The sequence below is a fragment of the Leucopleurus acutus genome (assembly GCF_964270905.1).
Source record: "Leucopleurus acutus genome assembly, chromosome: 10".
Taxonomy (NCBI): Eukaryota; Metazoa; Chordata; class Mammalia; order Artiodactyla; family Delphinidae; genus Leucopleurus; species Leucopleurus acutus.
Genome location: NC_139153.1, coordinates 40,382,704 through 40,408,692, shown reverse-complemented (window position 1 = coordinate 40,408,692; position 25,989 = coordinate 40,382,704). Strand labels below are relative to the sequence as shown.

General features: G+C 39.7%; 1 protein-coding gene across 9 annotated transcripts in view; it reads right to left on the bottom strand.

The window, feature by feature from the left end:
• MAP4 (microtubule associated protein 4) overlaps nt 1–25,989 on the bottom strand; it is a 170,172-nt gene that overhangs the window by 77,144 nt on the left and 67,039 nt on the right. For all 9 annotated transcript variants that reach the window (XM_082847258.1, XM_082847263.1, XM_082847259.1 and 6 more), the window contains exon 3: nt 15,385–15,453. In XM_082847258.1, the coding sequence (XP_082703384.1) occupies nt 15,385–15,453 (69 nt within the window). The remainder of the gene's footprint in view (nt 1–15,384; nt 15,454–25,989) is intronic.

Here is a 25,989-nt window from a genome sequence, read left to right as displayed (position 1 = left end):
TGCCATTCTTGTATTCTTTACAGTTCTCTCTACCCCTCAGTAGTTAATTCCCTGTTCAAACTACTGTGTGGTTTCTGTCTCCTGACTAGGCCCTGATTGATACAGATATTGAGAATTAAATGAGTGAGATGGCTAAAAGAGTAAAAAGTTCTCATCACAAGGAAAAAAAAAACTTTGTAACTAAGTGTGGTGATGGATATTAGCTAGACTTTTTGTGGTGATCATTTCACAACATGTACAAATACCAAATCATTATGTTGTACACCTGAATCTAATAGTGTTTTATGTCAATTATACCTCAATAAAAAATAAATAAATAGGGCTTCCCTGGTGGCGCAGTGGTTGAGAGTCCGCCTGCCGATGCAGGGGACACGGGTTCGTGCCTGGGTCCGGGAAGATCCCACATGCCGCGGAGCGGCTGGGCCCGTGAGCCATGGCCGCTGAGCCTGCGTGTCCAGAGCCTGTGCTCCGCAATGGGAGAGGCCACAACAGTGAGAGGCCCGCGTACCGCAAAAATAAATAAATAAATAATAACCAACCCGTGAGATGGCTTAAATCCACGTTATAGGAAAAAATGGGGAAAAGAATGAGCGATGTTTAATGCAAAGAAAATAAATCATAAGGCACATGCTAAGCTCTAGTTAAAAGGCTATCATGTGCACGAGAGAACACACTGCATCTTTGCTGCTCAGTACCAACAACTACAGCAGCTGCAACAGCAGACTAGCTCTTTATTTTACACAGAAAAGCAAAGACCAGAAATATTAACTTTTACTAAACAGAGAGCAGAACTCTTCAGTGAAGATCTCTAAGCAGTCAAATGTCAATATTTAAATTTGTAATTTACACATCTTTGCATCTTCTCAGCTCATTTCAAGTTGTTGTAATGCCCATTGGAGGATCAGCTGTCCCAGGTTTTTGCAGTAACAAAGTCCTAAATTAATTTTCTCACAAGAAACAAAACAAAGGCTCTTCCTTCAGTTTGCCTGGAGTCCTTTTAAAGTTTCGCCTTCAATTCTGTCCTCTAGAAATAGAGAACCTCCAAAGACAAAGGACACCAAACGTGCTCTAGTTACATCCAATTAAAATACTGTTATACACTCATTTAAATAGGAAAAGGGGCTGATGGCCAAAGAATGATTTACTGGCAGAACTATTTACTAGGCTGGACCTGTAAGAACTTTCTATGTGGACATTAATCATTATCCCAATATCATTTTACATTTATTAACCCCTTCAACCAGGTTACAAAGCACTGAAAATATTTTCTGTCCCTTAACACAAACAATTCTTTTATTACTAGTTCTCATTTTATAGAGGAAGAACTTTGGGCTTAAAGAGGGCAAATAACTTGCCTAAGAGACCAAAGCTAGCAGGTGGTAGATCTAGGCCTGCTCTTTACACAGTTTTCTTAAATTTAAACAAACCACTAAGGGGATTTACTTCCAGAAAGACATGTACCAATAACCTGTCAAAAATTATTGCAATTATATCTGACCTTGCTCTTAACGTTCTTTGCCTACATGAGGCCTGAAACAAACAGAAAGAACCACCTACTCAGAGAAAAATGCTGGTGAAGAGAAAGGAAGAAAACATAATCAAACTGCTTAGGCAACTTCACAATACACAAAAATTTAAGCTAGATAATCTGTTTATACACAAGACAGCAAGGTGGCCCACTCCTCCTCAACGTTAAACGAAACAGCTGTTATGGTCTAGGACAGAAGTTTGTAATTTTCTCAATAGCACAGAAAGATCATAGCGCAAGTCTTTATTACTTTAATGTTGTTCTTGTTTTTTTTACCTCAGTGACAATGTTATAGCCATAAAAATGTATTAGGTAAAGAGGGATATGGAAAACCATAATAGACTTAACATTGTCAGGGATACGAGAGTAACATCAGAGCAAATGGGCAGAATGGTACATGCTCAGGCTTTGCCACGGGAGAGGGGAAAGGATATGTCTGTTTCAAGGATGAATGTAAAATTCCCTGCCATGTCTCTTAAATGCTACAGAAGCACAGCAAGGGATCTATGGGCCAAAGTCTTTTTTTTTTTTTTAAATAAATGTATTTATTTGTTTTATTTTTGGCTGCATTGGGTCTTTGTTGCTGTGCGCGGGCTTTCTCTAGTTGTGGCGAGAGGGGGCTACTCTTCCTTGCGGTGCGCAGGCTTCTCATTGTGGAGGCTTCTCTTGTTGCAGAGCACAGGCTCTAGGCACACGGGCTTCAGTAGTTGCGGCACACAGGCTCAGAAGTTGTGGCTCGCGGGCTCTAGAGCACAAGCTCAGTAGTTGTGGCGTACGGGCTTAGTTGCTCCACGGCATGTGGGATCTTCCCGGACCAGGGCTCGAACCCGTGTCCCCTGCATTGACAGGTGGATTCTCAACCACTGAGCCACCAGGGAAGCCCTGGGCCAAAGTCGTGATATGCTTTAGAATGACCCAGAAATCCCCTCCTTCACTGCTAGAGGGGCTCTGCCGTGGCTCCTCCCCCAGAGCTCCCCTCTCTGCTCCCATCAGTGCCTCCTCCCAGGCTTTCGCCTACCTAACTTCCATCTTAGGAGACATAACACTGCCAGTTTAGAACAGCCTCCTTCCTTAGAACCACATTTCTTTCCTCCGCCTTTTATTTTAAAAAACACATTCAACAAGATTATTCATTCAATAGCTACTGTGCACCTACTCTATGCCAGACACTGGTCTAGGTGCTGCAGTGACCAAAACAGCAGTGACCAAAACAAAAGCCCCACCTTCTCATAACATTTATCTTCTAGTGGGGAAAGTCAGACAATAAACAAGATAATTAATGTGTACAAATAATAAAGCGACAGGTGCCATGGAGAAAAATTAAAGCAGAGAAGTAGGAGAGAAAATTGGAAGGGGTACAATAGAAAAGACCTCGCTGAGAAGGTGGAGAGCGAACTACGAGTATATATGAGGGAAGAGTATTCCAGACAGAGAAAACAGCTAGTGCTCAGAGCCCAAGGCAGGGGCCCACCTGGCTTGTCCAGGAACAGTGGTGAGAACACCAGTGAAGCAAAGTTAGCAAAGGGGAAAATCAGGAGATGTGGTCAGAGAGGTGACAGGGGTATCATATGGCCTTATGGTATCTGGTAAGGACTTTGCTTTTACTCTGAAATAGGAAACTACTGGAAGACTCTGAGCAAAAGAATAACATGATCTATGTACAGGACCACTCTGGGTGCTTTTGAGAATATACTATAAGGAGCAAATGAATGCAAGGAGGGAGACTAATTTGGGAGGTTACTGCAATAGTCAATAGTGAGAGATGTGCAATAGTCACAGTGAGAGATGTGGGATGCAAGAGAAGGAAAGGATAGAGGAAGGCAAACATTTAGCCTGAGCAACTAGAAGAACATTCTATTTCTATTTAATGAGCTGGAGAAGGTTTTAGTTTTTTTGTTTGTTTTAGTTGCAGGGGTGGGATCAGAAGTACAGTTTAGGACATCTCAAATTTGAGATGTCAACTCTACATCTAAATGGAGATTTCAAGCTCTAATTTCAAATTTTCTTAGTTCTCATCCAACCTCCTCATGGAATTTAGCTAATATTACATATGTTCTTACAAAATGTTCCTTTAAACTCTGGTTAGCATTCAAATAATGTTTATAAATTTGTGCATTTCTCTCTGCAACTGGAAAAATTAGAACACACCCACAAGACAGCCAACATATAAAGCAACATTAATTCTAAAGAGGTCTGTACGTACACGATGGTTAATCTGAAAGTCACCTTTTTAAAATTTTATTTTATTTTTATTTTTTAAAATTTTATTTATTTATTTATTTTTGGCTGTGTTGGGTCTTCGTTGCTGCGGGCTTTCTCTAGTTGCGGCGAGTGGGGGCTACTCTTCGTTGCGGTGTGTGGACTTCTCATTGCAGTGGCTTCTCTCACTGTGGAGCACGGGCTCTAGGTGCACAGGCTTCAGTAGTTGCGGCACGCGGGCTCAGTAGGTGTGGCTCACGGGCTCTAGAGCACAGGCTCAGTATTTGTGGCAGACGAGCTTAATTGCTCCGCGGCATGTGGGATCTTCCCAGACAGGGATCGAACCCGTGTCCCCCGCACTGGCAGGCGGATTCTCAACCACTGTGCCACCGGGGAAGCCCACCTTTTTTTATTTTAAATGAGCCAGCTTTATTTATTTATGTTTACCATTTTAAACGTGCAGTTCAGTGGCATTAGGTACATTCACACTGTTAGGCAAACATCACGGCCATCCATCTCCAGAACTTTTTTTCATCTTGCAAAACTGAAACTATGTACCCATTGAAAAATAACTTCCCATCCCCCTCTCCCAATTCCTGTCAACCACCATTATACTTTCTGTCTCTATGAATTTGATTACTTATATGCAGTACCTCATATAAATGGAATCATATAAGTGGCATCAGCATTTGTCCTTTTGTGACTGGCTTATTTCACTTAGCATAATGTCTTCAAGGCTCATCCAGGTTGGAGCACATTTTGGAATTTCCTTCCTTTTTAAGGCTGAATAACACTCCATTGTATGTATATATAACTTAGGTTGCTTCCACCTTTTCACTATTGTGAATAATGCTGCTATAAACAAGGTTGTACAAAGTCCCTGCTTTCATTTGGGTACATATCCAAAAGTGGGACTGCTGGATCATACAGTAATTCTATTTTTAATTTTTTGAGGACCTCCCATACTGTTTCCTATAATGGTTGCACCATTTTACATTCCTACCAGCAGTGCGCAAGAGTTCCAATTTTTCCACATCCTCACCAATACTTGTTATTTTCTGTTTGTTTGCTTTAAAATAATAGCCTAGATCCTAATGGGTGTGAAGTAGTATCTCATTGTGCTTTTGATTTGCATTTTCCTAATGATTAGTGATGTTAAGCATCTTTTCATGTGCTTATTGGCTTATATATCTTCTTTGGAAAAGTATCTATTGAAGTCCCTTGCTCTTTTTTAATCAAGTTGTTTGTTTTCATGTGGTTGAAATGTAGGAGTGCTTTATATATTCTGGATATTAACCCCTTGTCAGATGCATGTTTTGCAAATATCTTTTCCCATTCCATGAGTTGCCTTTTTACTCTATTGATAGTGTCTTTTTTTTTTTTTTTTTTTGCGGTACACGGGCCTCTCACTGCTGTGGCCTCTCCCGCCGCGGAGCACAGGCTCCAGACGCGCAGGCCCAGCGGCCATAGCCCATGGGCCCAGCCGCTCTGCAGCATGTGGGATCCTCCCGGACCGGGGCACGAACCCGTGTCCCCGGCATCGGCAGGCGGACTCCCAACCACTGCGCCACCAGGGAAGCCCGATAGTGTCTTTTGATGAACAAAAGTTTTTAACTTTGGTGGAGTCCAATTTATCTATTTTTACTTTTGTCGCCTGTGCTTTTGGTGTCACATCCAACAAATCATTGCCGAATCTAATTTCATAAAGATTTTGCCCTATGTTGTCTTCTAAGAGTTTTACAGTTTTAGCTCTTACATTTAGGTCCTTGATCCATTTTGAGTTAATTTTTGTATATGGTGTAAAGTAAGGATCCACCTTCAACCCAACACCAAGACTATCTTTTCCCCACTGGACGGTCTTAGCACCTTTGTCTAAAATCATTTGGCCACATATACAAGGGTTTATTTCTGGGCTCCCTGTTCTATTCCTTAGTCTATATGTCTGTCTTTATGCCAGTATCACCACTGTTTTACTTACTGTAGCATTTTGTAAATTCTGAAATCAGGAAGACTGAGAGCTCTAACTTTATCTTTTTCAAGATTGCTTTGACTATTCGGGATCCTTTGAGATTCCATATGAGTTTTAGGACAGATTTTTCTATTTCTACAAAAAAAGGTAGTTGATATTTTAAGGGAAAAAATCCTTTGAAAAAGCACTTTTTTTCTTTTCCACAATGGTTCATTATAGGATATTGAATATAGTTCCCTGTGCTATACAGTAGGACCTTATTGTTTATCCATTCTATATGTAATAGTCTGCATCTGCTAATCCCAAACTCCCAATCCATCCCTTCCCCCGCCCCCCCTTGACAACCATAGTCTGTTCTCTATGTCTGTGAGTCTGTTTCTGTTTCACAGGTAAGTTCATTTGTGTGATATTTTAGATTCCACATATAAATGAGATCATATGGTATTTGTCTTTCTCTTTCTGACTTACTTCACTTACTATGATCATCTCTAGGTCCATCCATGTTGCTGCAAATGGCATGATTTCATTCTTTTTTATGGCTCAGTAATATTCCATTGTATATACGTACCACATCTTTATCCATTCATCTGTCAATGGACATTTAGGTTGTTTCCATGTCTTGGCTATTGTAAACAGTGCTGCTATAAACACAGGGGTGCACGTATCTTTTTGAATTACAGTTTTGTCTGGATACATGCCCAGGAATGGGACTGCTGGATCATATGGCAACTCTATTTTTAGTATTTTAAGGAATCTCCATACTGTTTTCCATCGTGGCTGCAGCAACTTACATTCCCACCAACAGTGTAGAAGGTTCCTTTTTCCCTCATACCCTCCCTCTCCAGCATTCGTTATTTTTTGAGTTTTCAACAATGGCCATTCTGACCAATGGGAGGTGGTAACCTCACTGTAGTTTTGACTTGTGATAATTAGCAATGATGAGCATCCTGAAAAAGCACTTTGAATCTTCTACCAGTGACTGATATTTCCCTACTGTTGCTGGAAGCTCATAGTTGGAATAATCATTTGTATACATCCTCTTATCCACACCCCAGAATTTTTCACAAGGCATTAATCCTTGAACAATGTAAAAAGCATATAAAAATTAGTATTATTCAAATTTCTCCTTAAAACATTACGGTGGGAGCCCTAAAATATATGAAGCAAAAACTAACAAAATTGAGAAATAGATAATTCATCAATGATTGTTGGGAGACTTCAATACACCACTTTTAATACTGGATAGAACAACTAGGAAGAATACCAACAAGAAACAGAAGACCTGAACAATATTATAAACCAAGCAGGCCTACCAGACATTTATAGAACACTCTACCCAACAACAGAAGAACATACATACACATGGAACATTCTCTAGGACAGACCATATGTTAGGCAATAAAACAAGCCTGAATATATTCAAAAGGACTGAAATTACACAAAGTATGTTCTCCAACCCCATGAAATGAAATTAGGAAATGACAACAGTAAGTAATTTGGGAAATTCATAAATATGTGGAAATTAACAACACCCTCCTAAATCAGCAATAGGTCAAAGAAATCACAAAGGATATTAGAAAATACTTTGAGACGAATGAAAGTGAAAACACAACACTTAGGAAAACCAAAACTTATGAGAGGCAGCTAAAGCACTGCTCAGAGGGAAATTTATACCTGTAAATACCTACAATAACAGGGAAGGAAAAAAAAAATCTCAACTCAATAACATAACCTTCCACCTTAAAGAACTAGAAAAAGAAGAGCAAACCAAACCCAAAGCAAGCAGAAGGAAAGAAATACCACAGATTAGAGAGGAAATAAATGAAATAGAGAAATGAAATAAAAAAGAGAAAAACAGAGAAAACCAAAGTTGACTCTTTGAAAAGCTCAATGAAACTGACAAATCTTTAGCTAGACCAATCAAGAAAAGAGAAATGACTCAAATTACTCAATTCAGGAATAAAAGAGAAGACATCAACGCCAACGTTACAGAAATAAAAAGGTTTCTAAAGGAACACCAAGAACTATAGTTTGTTAACAAAATACATAACCTAATTGAAATGGACAAACATTCTAGAAAGATAGAAATTACTGAAACTGATTCATAAAGAAAACATTAGTAAGGAAAATTCAAAAACTAAAATTGTGGTTAGTTACACAGGTTCTAACAATTAGGCATGGAAATTAGTTCCATGATAGATGGAGTTGAGTCAAATTTCCCAGGATAGAACTCAAAGATCTCATACTCCATGATAAAGTACAGGCAGACAAATCTTTTGTTGAATTAATCTCTTGGTTAATTGGACACCACTTGTGCCCCCCCCACCCTCACCCTTTAAATCCCATCCAATAGGACTAAGCTCTCTTTGTCCACAGCAGTGACTAAGTTATTAATACTTTACTGTATTGGTTTTTCATCTTTCCGTTTTCACTTTTTGCAGTCTCCCACTCTTGTTTCCTGAGATCACTTCTCAAAATAAACTACCTACATGCAAAACCCTTGCCTCAGCCTAGATTTTCTCCCAGAAAATAGTGCCTAAGAAAGGCTTTAAATAGGCCTTCAAACTTCTGTTCCTTCCGACTACCTTTCTGATGATTAGTTAGCACTTAAGAAGATCCACTGAGACATGACAATGTGGTAGAAAGAGCACAGCACTTCTTCCCAGACTGGGTACAGCCTGGATCTCTCTTATTAACCAAAGTTCAACCTCTTCAAATGAAAAATGGATACTGTTATCCATTCAAAAGCACTTTACAAACTCTAATGTGTTATACAAATGACAGTTACCCTTATTACTAATGAGATGTATCAGGCAGAAGAATCTGTTCACGTCTAGATTCAGGTAAAAATACAAGATCAACTTATAGTAGCTGTGTGTGAATGTTCTATGAGTAAAAATCTTCTGGTCTCTGATAGAGTGTGGCTCTACCTACAATGCTTTAGTTTTTCTTAGAAAGGAGAATGTATTCGTATATTACTTACAGAATTACAAATAAAAAAAGAAAATATTCTGTATCAACAAATGCCTTTTGACATAGGGTAGAGTATCATTCCACAAAGAGAAGCAAATCATATAAACGAGGTTACAGTTTAAAAAGTATTTCAGAATTATGGACTCACTCAAAGCTCAGGAAGAAGCTATTTTGTTTCATTAAACACAAAACTCCAACAGAAATAGAAATCGAATGGCTCACAGTATAATTAAATGCTTTGCTTAGATGAAGGTTCTTAAGCTCAGTCCCTGAGCTGGTTTCAAGGGAGTCCTAAACACCCTATAAGTAAATATAACATGTGTGTTAATGGGTACATGTGGATTTTTCTGAGAAGTTTTATATTTTTACCAGAAAACAATCAACCAAAAAAAAAACTTTAAGAAACATTAGATGTTGGTATTTTACTGGTGTGTTTCCAAAATGCAACGCATATCTTAAAAAAGAAAGGAAAAAAAAAAACTAAAGCTTTGTTTTCAGGATTTGAGGAGGGGCAGGGGGAATGGCTGCCTTGCTGTGTCTACATCTAGGAACACAGTGTACAGCTTTCTGTTCAGGCTTCATTTACGAGCTATAATGCCAGCATGTGGGTTGGTTACAATAGCTGTTCAGAAACTCTAACATTACAGATTTTTCTGTTAAGAGTTCACATTTTTGATGACAAATTTTGTCTAATACAAAATCCTTTGCATTCCATCTGATGATACAACTGACAGGGATGAAACACCTAGGATACTTTCTGTGTCATGACATTCTAACAAAGCAGTTTTACTGTTTCACTGCTGTTCTGACCTGAAGGAATGATAACACATCCCATTCAGAAGAGTTATCACAATAAAAAGCCATCGACTCTGATCACAATGGAAACCACTAGTAACACTGCCATTTGTGGAGCACTTAGTATACTGCATCCAGCCCCAGTGTAAATAACACTAATTTGGCTCCATGGCAGCAGAGATTTTATTTGTGGTTAAGTCTTGTTAAGCCTTCACTGTAATGAAAACAGCATCAAAATAAAATGGAGGATAATCCAGTTTTACGCATGACTTAGAAATAAAACTAACACTCTCTTCCTGCCCCACCAGTCCTGTGTCTTTGTCCAGAACCCTCTCTAGTCTCCCAGCCCCACCATATTACCAGGCCAACAAGGAGGAAGAATCCACCTGAAGCCGGGTTTCATCTCACTTTCATCAAAATGAATACACTAATAAAACCCAACAGTTGTTCCCATCACCAAAAGTTTAATCCTAGGGTACCTATAAGGTTAGTCAAGATTGAGAATTATTCTTTATAGTACTTAAATTATTGTGCTTCAAACCTAAGAATAGATTATTGAGCTCTCTTAATGCAAAGAAACCTAAGAACATTAAATTGAGCTTTCTTAATAAAAAGAAATGTTTGCCAAGCTAAAAAAGTTCTTTATGCCACGCAAATTACCTTAGGTATTCAGTCTTTTCAACGTCTTAATTCAGTCAACATACTGCGTTTGCAAATCTATCAACTGTAAAGACACACTAACCCACAATGGCTAGGAAATTGGGCATTCCATTGAATTCTTCCCAGATACAGCCTACTAGATTATCAAACAATAAGGTTACAAAATTAAAATGTTATTGAATGTAACACGTTTTATATATTAATTCAAAAGGCATTTTAGGAAGACTGTGAATGTGAATTTTAATTGGACTAAACGAAAGTGTAGTGTTAGAAAGTATCTAACAGTAATTGATACGCCATGGCAACTGTCTTTTGGAATAACTTCTTATTGCTATTCTGCCAACTGTCTTTCTCATCAGGTGCTATAAAATATCAAATAGTCATTTGGGCTTCTTAACTCTTACAGATTCCAGATAAAAGGGAGTTCACTCTGATAATCCAAAATGACAACGTAAGTGAAGGTGCCTGGCAAAAAGTAAAAAGCCCATATAATTATGGAATTACTATGAATCAGATTAGAAGCTTTGTTAGACCAAGAGCTCATGTCTCAAGGGCCTTTATTTACAAAACTCATGTTTTGGCCACATTATACTTCAATAATTAAGACCCCAACCAAAATCCAGTCCATACGGTGTTGGTGTAAGATGTTTATTAGTGTAATTTATTTAGCACAATGATCACATTAAAATGTCCCAATATACAAAACCATTGAAATCTAAAGTCACAAAAAATACAAACTTAGGTGAATGAATAAAGTTATAAAAATATTATTTAAAAACAAAGTTCTACATCTTCAACATTGGGCCAAAGAAGGAAAAAAACGAGAGAGAGAGAGAGAGAGAGAGAGAGAGAGAGAGAAAGAGAGAGATTGCATATAAGAAACAACACATTTCAACAGAGCAACCCTGACCGGTCTTGGCTGCCTCACCAGCGAGCTCCTGGGCCACTGAGTGTGACCATGATGGCAATACAGCATTTCATTGCAGGACTGGCTACTTCATATGAAGCTATATATGAAACGTTACATTTATTTCCTTCAAAATGAAACATCCAAGTGAAACAGAGCTAACAATATACACTAAATTTTAGCTGGCTGATAGTAGAAATTTTCAACAATTCCATAAATTCAAAAAGAAACATATTTGGAAAAAAACAAATTTCAAAGAGAAATAAACATGACAAAATGGAAATTAAAGTGGAATAAATCAATGTCAATAATGAAGTGTGAGTGTATGTTTCTGACCACAGCTATACCACAGGGGTCACACCCAGGCTTTTCTACCCTCCTGTCACCTAGACAAACTGCAGAGATTAGTTAGAAGCGATAGAAGGATGTCAAGCATGATTTTTTAAAGTTAGCACTAACAGTTGTGAAAAGTTCCTTGGCTAGGAAAAAAAAAGGCACAAAAAAAATATGAAACAACTACATACCAAATGAAAAGAGCTATGTTTTATTTGATGGTGTGCTCTCCTATGGTATTTTTCATATTTTTCTCCTTTGCTAAGAGTTTTCATATTTACCAACTGCTTAGAATGTTAGCATAAGCACTTCCCTCTAAAATGTACCTCCCTTAGTGTCTTCTCTCCAGAACCCACAGAAGGAATTCCTGGCAGACGAACAAACCACAGGACCACAGGAGGGAACGCTTCCTAAATTCCAGAAGTCATTGCAGGGTCTTGGTTTAAACTTTCATAATATTCTAACTTTCCCATCCCCAAAGTAGTTTTGTATCAGGGGATCTAAAAGAATGTACATCTCAAATCTTCCTCAGAACCTGGTGCCAAATATTTAATCTGAAATAATCAGTAGCTTAGTGATTATACAAACCTGCATAGTCAGTAAGAGGATAGAAAATTTTAAAGAGTATCTCACATTCCAGATCTTAAACCAGAACTCCTCTACAATTTCAAAACATAGCCCATGTTTTATATTCTATTTCTAAAAATCTGATCAAAGCTTATCATTTGAAAAGTTCCACAGTATTTGTCCCAGATGGTTTCAGATTTTTTTAGCTTTTAGTTTGGGAAAATGAGGAATGAGAAAAAGAAAAGTCCTACTGGGACAATCCTCAGAATGTGTGAAAGTAAATCCTAAGGTTCATGGTAAAGGCCTTGACACACAGGTTATTTATATGTGACCGACCAATCCCACCTCAGGCTGCACAAAGGCACCTCCACAGTTCATAGGGAGGCTAACACTGAACAGAGCTGGAGTCCAGTCAGAAAAGCATTTCATTAGAAACCTAATAATTGGTTGTAGTTCTTCGATGTGTTGCAATTTAACTTCATTCTCAGGTTGCTACAGAAAAAGTTATTTTCTATCTGTATCAACAGCCCAGTATTCTAATAATACAGGTTTCCATTTTCCTTAACTTCCCAATTATTATCTTGATAGTTCATGATCATGTTAAGAAATTTGGGATATGAAATTCCACACACAATAATAAGGCTGCCAAATTTTCAGGAGAATCTAAGCCTGGACAAATAGATCATAATTTCATAATAGAAACAATTTCAGCCCAACTTGCAAATAACAAAGGATGATTTCATTTCAGGAAATATTTTTCAAAGTTTAATCAGAACTACTCTAAATTAGAAAACTTTAAATTAAAATAGCTATCATTATTCAGATGTTAGTAAGGCAGAGAGAAACATAGGTAGCCTGAAAGATGAATTTACCCTAAAAGCGAGCTCACAGAGGGAGGGAGGAGGGAGAGAAGAAGGGAGGTTCACGGCAGTGCTGGTGGCCTCAATCCCTTTATGAAAGCACACCTTCTCATTTGCTGCTACATTACCCTGATTCAGGTTGAAGATCTGAAAACCAAATGAAAAAGGCCAACTAAAAATGTTTAAAGTAAAGAAAAATGTGAGACTGAATTAAACTAAAAAATGAGTTTTAAAAGAGAACAAGAAATAAAAGACATTAGATGACCTTCATAAAAATACTGAAATTAAAAGGAATTCATCTGGTACTTTGTGCTCACAAAGGGAAACGAGGTTCCATCAAGCCCTGCGGAGCACAAAAGGAAGCAGGTGGTTTGCTCAGGCATCGGCAGAAATGGGCCCCGAAGAACTACCCTCAGCTTCTTCTATATCGTGTCCAGGAAGGAAAGCAAAGCTCTGCAAAATGCTGAAGGTTTTACAAGTGTAACGGTGCTTAGGAAAGATCACTGGTCTGGTGTTGCAGCAGCCCCAGTGTTGAGAGACACGTTAGGCTTCTAGGAGGAGAAAAATAGAAAGAGAGGAAGAAGTAGGAAAGGGAAGGAAAGGGTGGAAAAGCACAGATCATTAGTAAACAGCAAGTTCAACATTGCAAGATGCTCATAAACCCTTTATACACTGTCAGCAGAGCGGGTCTGCTCTTAGGACTACAGATTAACACTCTGAAGGAAGCAGAAGGAGGAATTTCCAAAAGAGCACGGAGCTACATGCTCCAGTTAGTGATGGCCAAATTAGAACGATGTCACAACATGCTCTGAAAACATGCACTCTTGGCCCCCTCCCTACTCCTTTCCACCCCCAATGAAACATGCGTATTTTCAGTAAAGCACCTGCTTTAATATAGTCAAGAGGTCAGGTTGAGAACACAACATCTCCCCAGGTGTGCAAACTATATTCTACACAATGGTGGAGAGGTGTCCAAGAGCAGAAAGACCTGCTCTCATAATGGCACTGGGCAGTTCATAAACAGCTGGGCTCTTTTTTGCAGCCAGAGAACTGAAGTCTTCAAACAGTAAGGGCCAGGCTGCATGTTCTTCCTGTTCTTTTTTCCTGCACAATTAAGCTGTGGCAGTGGGAAACAATTGCTACATAAAGTCTGAGTCTCCTCTGGTCAGACCTGACATCCTGCTGGAGAAGAAACCTACTCTAGTGTGGTAGTCATTTCCTTCCCGGATGAAAATGGCATTCATTCTTCCAAATGGCTAACCAAATCAATCCCTTCAAGCCTTTCCTTCCCCTAGCACTGCCTCCTCATTAAAGAAAGCTGAATTTATTCATTTTTTAAAAGTTTGTGTTCAAGCTTCTCCTTTAATCATGGGGATATTTCTACAAATATGTTCTTAAAACCAAAATTATATAGACCTTTGCTTTCAAAGCAGACACAGAAACAGTCAACACTACATACGAACTAAGATTATCAAAAAAACAAAAAACTTTCAGTTCACAAAACTGGAAGATAAATAAGGTCGCACTTCAGGTTGTTTCTAGCTTTTCAAGAGTTCCTAATTAATGAGTTGCTAATAAGGATTTATTGTCACTGGGTAAAACTAACATTCACAACTAATAGAACCTAGTCATCAGTAAACCTAACATACAAAGATGTATACAACATTTCTAAAGGTCACAGAATAAAGAGTAAATCCTGGAATAACTGCTAGTGCTAACAGAAGGCTTTTTGGAAGCCTTAGAAACCAAGAAATCCTATGGTAGCTCAAGGAAAGGCTTCTCAAGGCTAAGGTATGCGTGCAAGAAGAGGAACACAGACATGGCTAGCACTTGCCTCCCTGCAGTAATGTGAAGCAAACGTTATGCCCAGTTAAAAGTCTTTTCAGTTGGGTCAACAGCGTCAGCCTGATTGTACACTTAAGCTAATTAAGTTCAGTTATTTTTTAAAATTCAACATGGCTCTCATATCAGCTACCTAAACACAGATTTACATAGTACTGTACATCCCTATGGACCCTGCTACTGCTTCAAGAATTTTGCTCACTTCAAATACACTGGGGGAACCCACAGGAACTCAGTGCTAGCCCTGGTAATGGGCTAGGCATCAGAGACAGATTTCAAAAGTAACAGTTAAGGGAAAAATAAAGGAAAAACAGACTGAGGGCACAACAGAAAGTAAAGAACTTTTAATTTCCAGCTCACAAGTTTCCTAACATTGAGCCATGGAAAGCAAACTGAGTACAGTATGCATTCAGGGATGAGACCTGCCCAAAGAACTGTAGCAGCCAAAGGACTCCATTATAACATTTTTTTTTGGTCATTCTGCAACAAAAGCATATTGTTAAGACTGATCCAGCTCCTATGTGGTACAACTACAAAAGATATTCAAGAAATATCAAATGAAATTCTCTCTTTCCATTGTTGGAAATGTTATGAGGCAGATGCCCTGGGTTTAAATACAACCACCAAGAATAAGAGTACCCTTAGAAATAATCCATATGCTTCCACTAACAATCCTCCTCAAAGGAGCTGATCAAGGTGTTTACTGTGACTGTTTCACCCACACATTTGGGGATTCCTGGGAATCACTTACCAGTGGCATCATTCCCTTCTATTCCGTGGTCACCGTTGGCAAGCACTGTTGCTTGAGAAGATGAAGTACCTGCAATGAGCACAAAGAATAATTACCCACTGTGACAGATAGAAAAATGAAAAACAGATGCAACTACTGTCTAACTAGTAGAATTTTTGTCACTCTTCATAGCATTAGCTTAAAGCAGATAAAATCTGTCCAAAATTTAAAGATCCAATAAAAGGAAATTCAGAAACACAGAACAGAACTGAGTCACTGATTTCTATGGCATCCAAACTCTGATAAGCACCACGACTACAGGAGAAGCTTTCCTAATAACAAGTCTAAGTCTTTCCTGCTCTGTACACTGTCAGAGGTTACTATTATACTCAATAAAACCATCATGAAGCACCATAGGTTTAGAACCTGTGATTCAAACCAAATGGTCCAAGGACACAGAGCCGTTTAAAACAACCCCCACGTGGGACTTCCCTGGTGGTCCAGTGGTAGAGAATCCACCTTCCAATGCAGGGGATCCGAGTTCAATCCCTGGTCGGGGAACCAGGATCCCACATGCCACGGGACAACTAAAGCCCACGCGCCACAACTAGAGAGCCCGTGAGCTCTGGAGCCTGAGTGCCACAACTAGAGAGAAGCCCGCGCACTGCAACGAAAGATCCCGCATGCTGCAACACAGCCAAATAAATAAATATTAAAAAAAAAACCAAAAACAACCCATGTAGAAAGTCCAGGGCACCATCACTGCTCCTGTACATGAGGATTACCTGGAAGTCACCAGCAGCACTTCTGGAAGCAGTGGGCTTTTTTTTTTTTTTTAAAGCTATCCTTATAGATTATAGTTGTATCTTATTTCCTAATAACTAAGGATGTTGAGCAACTTTTCACCTGTTTACTTGCTATTCTTTTATTTTCTTTGGTGAATTGAACAGTCAAATTTTTTGGACTATTTTTTAAATTGGGTTGTGTATTTTCTTATTATTGAATTTTGAAGATTCTTTTTTTTTTTTTTTTTGCGGTATGCGGGCCTCTCACTGTTGTGGCCTCTCCTGTTGTGGAGAACAGGCTCCGGACGCACAGGCTCAGCAGCCATGGCTTACGGGCCCAGCCGCTCCGCAGTATGTGGGATCTTCCTGGACCGGGGCACGAACCCGTGTCCCCTGCATCGGCAGGCGGACTTTCAACCACTGCGCCACCAGGGAAGCCCTGAAGATTCTTTATTGTTCTGAATACCAATCCTTATCAGATGAGTTTTGCAAATATTTTCTCCCATAAATGTATTTTCCAAGAAAATACATCGAAGAAATGTATTTTTGTTTTCTTAACTGTCTTTTGAACAGCAAAAGCTTTTGATTTTGATAAAATCTAATTTATCATTTTTTCCTTCATGCTTCCATGCTTTTGGTGGGATATCTAAGAAATTTCTGCCTAACCCAAGGTCACAGGATTTTCTCCTATGTTTTCCTCTAGAAGTTTTATAGTTTTCATTTAGGTTTCCCATTGAGGTCTATGATACATTTGGAGTTAAATTTTTTTTTTTTTTTTTTTTTTTTTTTTTTTGTGTGGTATGCGGGCCTCTCACTGTTGTGGCCTCTCCCGTTGCGGAGCACAGGCTCCGGACGCGCAGGCTCATCGGCCATGGCTTACGGGCCCAGCCGGGCCCAGCCGCTTCGCGGCATGTGGGATCCTCCCGGACCGGGGCACGAACCTGCGTGCCCTGCATCGGCAGGCGGACTCCCAACCACTGCGCCACCAGGGAAGCCCTGGAGTTAAATTTTTTACGTGGTATAAGATATGGGTCTATGTTCATATTTTTGTACATTGACATCTAATTGCTCCTTTACTCCACTGATTCCTTTGCACCTTTCTTGAAAATCAACTGACCATATTATGTGTAGGTCTGTTTCTGGACTCTCCTGTTCCACCAAACTATAAATCTATCCATTTTGCCAGTACCACAATGTCTGGATTACTGTATTTGTATAAAGTCTTGAAATGATGTCACACAAGTCGTGCAAATTAGGTCTTTTCCAAAATTGTCTTGGTTATATTTTAGTGTCTTTGCTTTTCCATATAAGTTTTAGAATCAGTTGTTGATTTATACAAAAAAATCCTGATGGGATCTTGACTGCACTCACTGTATAGATCAATTTGAGGACATATAACCTTTTCTGAAAGGCTCTGACGATATCTAACATTTCAGCAACCTGCCTAGCTCTGCAGTCAGCCTGCCAACCCAAGAGGTTCCTACAAATCACTCTTACTTAACAACCTCACAGGGATTTCCCTGGTGGCATGGTGGTTAAGAATCCGCCTGCCAATGCAGGGTACATGGGTTCGAGCTCTGGTAAGGGAAGATCCCACATGCCGTGGAGCAACTAAGCCTGTGCGCCACAACTACTGAGCCTGTACTTCTAGAGCCCGCGAGCCACAACTACTGAAGCCCGTGTGCCTAGAGCCCATGCTCCACAACAAGAGAAGCCACCACAATGAGAAGCCTATGCACTGCAACGAAGAGTAGCCCCCACTCTCTGCAACCAGAGAAAGCCCGCACACAGCAACAAAGACCCAATGCTGCCAAAAATAAATAAATTAATTAATTAATTTTTAAAAAGATTAGGGAACTAAGTCAAATAATGCTTAGTTCCCTAAGATTAGTAGGAAAAAAAAAAACCTCACAGACATATTTTTCATAAGACAAGTAAAAATCTAGAACATATGCTACTAAAGTATAAAATGCAAGATTTTACTTTGGAAGACAGCAAACTACAATGTCCAAGCTTCTGGGTCTCACAAATCCAAGGGCAGAAATCTTTCATACAAACTCAATGAAAAGATCATTCATTCTGTAATCTCAGGTAACGGAGGAACAACTAAAGAGAACAACCTAAAAGAACAAGGCAGGGGCTTCCCTGGTGGCGCCGTGGTTGAGAGTCCGCCTGCCGATGCAGGGGACACGGGTTCGCTCCCCGGTCCGGGAAGATCCCACATGCCACGGAGCGGCTGGGCCCGTGAGCCATGGCCACTGAGCCTGTGCGTCCGGAGCCTGTGCTCCGCAACGGGAGAGGCCACAGCGGTGAGAGGCCCGCGTACCGGAAAAAAAAAAAAAAAAAAGAACAAGGCAGACTGAAAAGAAAATATCAACTAACTGGAAGAAGAGGAGGAAAATAAAGCAATGAAAGATAACAGACTTTTATTAAATACCCAGTATGCACCATGCTAGGGCTTCACATATTGTTTTACTTATCCAGAGATAGAACAAATATGAGCTAGAACATATTTGGCATAAATAAATTCCCTTTTACCCTCACACAGTAAGCTTATAAAATTTATTCTTCCTAGCTCAAGAAAGAATGCATATTTTCAAAACTCTGCCTCAGATGAAAATGCAAACTGCAAAAAAATAAAATAAAATGCAGACTATAGGAAAATGAGAATTACAAAAATGATACCGTCTTCCGGCCATGAGAGTGATAAAATCTTTTTTAAAATTTGATAATAGCCTGTGTTGGCAAAGGTGTAGGAAAATGGGTAATCTCATACTCCACTGGAGGAATATAAATTGAAACAACGTTTTCATGAGAAAATCTGGCAGTCTATCAAATTTTGAAATACCAGCTTAACTCAAGAATCCATTTTAGGTGCTGGAGAGGGTGTGGAGAAAGGGGAACCCTCTTGCCCTGTTGGTGGGAATGTAAATTGATACAGCCACTATGGAGAACAGTATGGAGATTCCTTAAAAAACTAAAAATAGAACTACCATATGACCCAGCAATCCCACTACTGGGCATATACCCTGAGAAAACCGTAATTCAAAAAGAGTCATGTACCACAATGTTCACTGAAGCACTATTTACAATAGCCAGGACATGGAAGCAACCTAAGTGTCCATCGACAGACGAATGGATAAAGAAGATGTGGCACATATATACAATGGGATATTACTCAGTCATAAAAAGAAACGAAAATGAGTTATTTGTAGTGAGGTGGATGGACCTAGAGTCTGTTATACAGAGTGAAGTAAGTCAAAAAGAGAAAAACAAATACCATATGCTAACACATATATATGGAATCTAAAAAAACAAAATGGTTCTCATGAACCTAGGGGCAGGACAGGAATAAAGATGCAGAGGTAGAGAATGGACTTGAGGACACGGGGAGGGGGAAGGGTAAGCTGGGACAAAGTGATAGAGTAACAATGACATATATACACTACCAAATGTAAGATAGATGGCTAGTGGGAAGCAGCTGCACAGCACAGGGAGATCAGCCCGGTACTGTGCAACCACCTAGAGGGGTGGGATAAGGAGGGTGGGAGGGAGACACAAGAGGGAGGACATATGGGGATATATGTATATGTATAGCTGATTCACTTTGTTATACAGCAGAAACTAACACAATTTTGTAAAGCAATTATACTCCAATAAAGATGTTGAAAAAAAAGGAATCCATTTTAGGTATGTAGTTCACGAAAAGACATACAACACACATAAATAATCAGAAAAGGTGTGGGGAAAAAAATATACCAAACACCACTGGTAAAGTCCTGTTTTAACTGAGCACCTTAAATAGTGGATAGATAGCCAACTGAAGCACACAGGCCAGCTTCAACATACTATCACAAGCAGTTAGAAGCAGCAGGAAAGACTGCTAAAAAAATTAATAAAAGATCTAGAAATCAAGAAGGGTACCCCTCCCCCAGTGGAACAGAAATTACAAGGAATATCCAAGAAAATGAAGCAGATAGACCACACTAAGGAGACACCCCAGCCCAAAGAAGGCATAGGAAAACAGGACTCCAAGGTACTCCAGGCTTAGAGACAGCAGCGATGATGGGACTCAGTTAAAATCTGTCAGGTCAGTCCCCATTTCCCCCATGCTTTCCTTCCCTCACCCCACAATAGTCACCTTTGTGCCAAACCCAAGATGGGAACAGAGACTGAATGCTTTGGCACAAGAGGAAGCCAACGGGTGAAAGGTGATACCCAGAGGAGTTGCGGGGGAGCCCCACACCACACCTGGCAGCACTGTCACAGCCCTGCCAGAGGCAGGTGGTAGAAAACAGTCATGTTATCACAGGGAATCTCAAGCATTGCCAAATAACTGAGGAAAACTACTACCAAAAAAGAAAGGCATCACGTTCAAAGAGAATAAATGTCACCCAGCGAAACAATGTTGATACGGCAAATAGGAGACTTTTAAAAAGAAATATGTCATTTTCCTCATACGGATGAAAGAAAATATCACACATCTGTGAAACAAAAGCAAACCCCTAAACAAACTGAATTATCTAATGACTAACAAATCCTTTCCAGGTTAGGTAGTTTTCAATTCTTTGCTTTTCCAGAATTCAAAGAGGTCATAATGTTTAATAATACTGAGTTACGGAATGCTTAGCATGTAACTCAAAGATTTAGACATTACCATAATAAAGCTTCCATTCCCACATACTTAGCTGAGTGAATAAGGTTTTTTGGCTATTATTATCTATAAAAACAATAGGACTAAATATTGTTAAAACCTTTCCATCCATCCTAACAAAAAATAGATATTCAGATTTATGGTCTAATCAAGGAAAATAATAGCCCCCATAATCTCGTTAGAAAAACATTTCCAATCAGATTCAACTTTTATGGTTGTTAATAATTTGTCAAAAAAAACCCTGTGATCAACTGGGTACTACTAGTACCGATAATTGTGATGATAAATCTTCTCTGGACCAAGTTAATGCTTAGGAGCCTTTGGTTACAAAAACTTTTTAAATTAAAATTTAAGTTTTTTTTTTTTGATGCAGACCACTTTTTATTTACTTTTTATCTATCTACCTATCTTTGGTTGCATTGGGTCTTCGTTGCTGTGCACGGGCTTTCTCTAGCTGCGGCGAGTGGGTGCTACTCTTTGTTGTGGTACGCGGGCTTCTCATTGCAGTGGCTTCCCTTGTTGTACAGCACAGGCCCTAGGCACGCGGGCTTCAGTAGTTGTGGCTCATGGACTCTAGAGCGCAGGCTCAGTAGTTGTGGTGCACGGGCTTAGCTGTTTCGTGGCATGTGGGATCTTCCCAGACCAGGGATCGAACCCATGTGCCCTGCATTGGCAGGCGGATTTTTTTTTTTTTTAACATCGGTATTAGAGTATAATTGCTTTACAATGTTGTGTTAGTTTCTGCAGTATTACAAAGTGAATCAGCTATATATCCCCATATCCCCTCCCTCCTGCATTTCCCTCCCACCCTTCCTATGTCACCCCTCTAGGTGATCACAAAGCTCCAAGCTGATCTCCCTGTGCTATGCAGTTGCTTCCCACTAGCTATCTATCTTACATTTGGTAGTGTATATATGTCAATGCCACTCTCTCACTACATCCCAGCTTACCCTTACCCCTACCCGTGTCCTCAAGTCCATTCTCTACATCTGTGTCTTTATTCCCGTCCTGCCCCTAGGTTCATCAGAACCTTTTTTTTTTTTTTAGATTCCATATATATGTGTCAGCATGTGGTATTTGTCTTTCTCTTTCTGATTTACTTCACTCTGTATGACAGACTCTAGGTCCATCCTCCTCACTACAAATAACTCAATTTCGTTTCTTTTTATGGCTGAGTAATATTCCATTGTCTATATGTGCCATATGTTCTTTATCCATTCATCTGTCGTTGGGCACTTAGGTTGCTTCCATGTCCTGGCTATTGTAAATAGAGCTGCAATGAACACTGTGGTACATGACTCTTTTTTTTTTTTTTTTTTTTTACACGACTCTTTTTGAATTATGGTTTTCTCAGGGTATATGCCCAGTAGTGGGATTGCTAGGTCATATGGTAGTTCTATTTTTAGTTTTTTAAGGAATCTCCATACTGATCTCCATAATGGCTGTATCAATTTACATTCCCACCAACAGGGCAAGAGGGTTCCCTTTTCTCCACACCCTCTCCAGCATTTATTGTTTGTAGATTTTTTGATGATGGCCATTCTGACTGGTGTGAGGTGATACCTCATTGTAGTTCTGATTTTCATTTCTCTAATAATTAGTGATGTTGAGCATTGGCAGGCGGATTCTTAACCACTGCGCCACCAGGGAAGTCCCAAGACCTACCACTTTAGTTTGCAGACATTCATTACTTGCTAGTCTGCACATTAACATAACCCAAACCTGAACAAAATGATTCTAGTTCAATAACAGATAAAATGACTTCAATTCAGTTTAATGAGCAATGATTGTGTATCTACCATGTGCCAAAAGCAGTGATCTCTCTTTAATGCATATCTGACCAAGTTTCCGAGTCCTACCTTATCTCCCCACAGACTGTGAGACTCTGCATGATGTCACTGGATGTGCTTCTCCATGTTCCACCCTGTCACTTGTCTCACTTGTCATTTTGACCTCTGGTTTCTTATCACTGAGCAACTTGAGGTTGCTGGTACACTTTGAACTATTCTGTGCCTCTTTGCTTTTCCTAAATGTGTCATTCTGCAGGAATATAAAAATAAACAAAACACTATCCCTACTCTAGAGTAGCTTAAGTGTGAGACAACAAATAGCTTAACTATGACCTTACAAGTGCCATGAGAAAGGAAGGTTCAGGGAAAAAAGGCACTTACCAAAGGGAAGACGAAAAGATAAAGGGGGTTGTGGGAGAAGATGGGAGAGGGAAGTCAGGGAATGTCCTTGGAAGATTACATCTAAACCCATTCGTAAAGGATTTTTTGTAGAAGACCACCTTTAGCCAATGCTTTATCATCAACCTCCACATGTGTATCTTTAGCCCAGCACTCTCTTCTCAATTAGAGATTCTTTTACCTAGCTGCCTATTGCTCTTGACTAGGTATCTTCTCCACTATCAGATAAGCTAAAATTCTTAACCTTTCCCTCAAAATCTACTCCTTCTACAGCCTTCCCAATCTCACAAGATGACAATTCCTTCCTTTTGGTTGCTCAGGCCAAAACCTTGAGTCATCCTGGATTCATCCTTGGCAATGTAAAGTCTTATACCTTCAAAGGAGCAGTTGGGTGACATGGTGTGGGTTAAAGTCGGATGGGAGTGGGTTCAAGAGAGAATGAAAGGGGGGCTTCCCTGGTGGTGCAGTGGTTAAGACTCCACGTTCCCAATGCAGGCGACCCAGGTTCAATCCCTGGTCAGGGAACTAGATCCCACATGCATGCCACAACTAAGAGTTCGTATGCCACAACTAAGGAGCTGGCGAGCCGCAACTAAGACCCAGCAAAACCAAATAAATAAATAAATATTTCTTTTAAAAAGAAGAGAGAATGAGAGGAAAGGAATTGGGATTAGGGAGTAGATACACCTTTTTCAAAGAAAGAGCAGAATAAAAGAAAGTAAATGAGCTGGACATAGATTGAGATAGGATTTTTTATGAAGGAAAAAATTATGGTATGTTTGATGCTGATGAATGGCCCAGCTGAAGAGAGGAACTGATGATGCAGGAGACAGAAGAGACAATTGCTATAGCAGTACCCTTGAGTGAGAGCATGAGCAGTTCACTCATGACAATAAAAGTAATAGCAGAGTAAAGGGCACAGATAAAAGTAGTTTAGGAGATGGGGGGATGCATAAACTCTCTTGATTGAGTTTACTGATTATCTGTTCTAAAAGTCATCAACTGAGAATATGAACAGGAAAGCAAGTGCTGGAGGTTTGAACAGAGAGAAGATGTGAAATAGCTGTCTAGGAAAGCGGAAGATTTTATAAATTCGTATGAATTAGTAGCAGAGTCCTCAAGTACATGCTCTTTATGCAAATAAGACTCTCATTTACATTTCCTGAACATAATGTTTATAGGTCTAATAATTCTGCCTTTTGATCTAAATAAGTGAACCTTTAGTTTTGAAAAATAGTTATCTATGAGACATTAAATCAATCAGAAAGCATGCATTCATGAAGATGGTAAGGGTTCACAGAAAGAACATGGGGTTTAAAAATCATAAGATCTGGGTTCAGGTTGTGGTTCTGTCACTATAAACTAATGATCAAATGCAATTCCCTTGTGCTCCCTAAGCCTGAATAGCCTCACCTGAAAGACGGGATAATATCTACTTCCCATGGTCACCAAGAGGACTAAACACAATAACACTGGAGGCAGCACCGTGGCAACTGCACAGTGTTAAGTACATGTTAACTATTATTATTCTCATTGTTGTTTAACTGTAGATTGATCAACTATATTGACCTACCTAGAAAACAATTATAGATTGTTGACTGTAGACTGATCACTAAACTACAAAGTAACCTCAAGAGAACACTGAAATTAATTTACTTTTGCCTTATATAAAACTCATTTAAATGACATTACCAGACTAGGCAATAACTACAAGACTAAGAAATAAGCAATTTACCAGAATAAAATAAAAGCAACACAAGGAGATTAGAAGAAAATAAAAGGGAGACGGAGATTCTACCATACACATAACACCTAAGGATCGCAAAATCTAAGCTCAGAAGAGAAGAATAAAAACATTACAACATAAAAACAATTAGGTTTTAGAGTATGAAAAAGCTTTGCATACTTCTCTGGAGATAAGGCTTGGGCTCTAATCATGGGAAATTATTGGACGTACCCTACTGGACATACCCAGTAGGGTACGTCCTCATTCGAAAGGTGCTATACTGTCTTCTTTCTGATATCCCAGAGGACAGACTCCCATTTCATGAAGTGAAAACTTTCTCAGCTAAATACATACAGCACTGAAAACAACACAAGTTTTTTAAACTAATCACATGCTCTGAGATATAAGGATATTGAAATTTACTTTGTTTTCTTAATCTCTTCTCCTGCGATCTCTTCTCTTTCTCATCAGTGGGATTTCAGAGTCCCACTGATGGCAAATCAATTTGGCAGAGAAGGGAAGTAGGAAGAAGGTGAGAGGGCATGTGTGCTGTGAAGAAGAGACACAGCGAGTGCGCTTTGGGCAAAATGGGGAGGATTCAGCATTGTCTCAATGCATGGCCTCCTTCTTGTGTAAAAGTCAGGCCTGTGCCAACATCGCCCTCTGGTGGCCAATGAAGGTAGTTACAAAACTCCACAACAGAAAGCCCCAGTCAGTTGAACAAGGAAAAGTTCTGTAGTATCTAGTTATCATCCTTCCCAGGACATACTTAGGCCCTTTCTCCAGGATCAAAGTTTCTCAGTCATGGACCTGCATCCAAGTCACTTGCAAGGGCTTGTTTAAAAAACAGATTGCTGGGACTTCCCTGGTGGCTCAGTGGTTAAGAATCCACCTGCCAACGCAGGGGACGCCCGTTCGAGCCCTGGTCCAGGAAGATCCCACATGCCGCAGAGCAACTAAGCCCAAGCACCATAACTAGGGAGCCTGCGCTCTAGAGCCCGCGCGCCACAACTACTGAGCCCACGTGCCACAACTACTGAAGCCCACATGCCTAGAGCCCGAGCTCCGCAACAAGAGAAGTCACCGCGATGAGAAGCCTGCGCACAGCAACCAAGAGTAGCCCCCTGCTCTCCCCAATTAGAGAAAGCCAGTATGCAGCAATGAAGAACCAACGCAGCCATAAATAAATAAATAAATAAATAAATATAAATTTAAAAAAAAAAGCCAATTGTTGAGTCCTATCCCCAGCGTTCGCCTAAGAATTGCATTTTG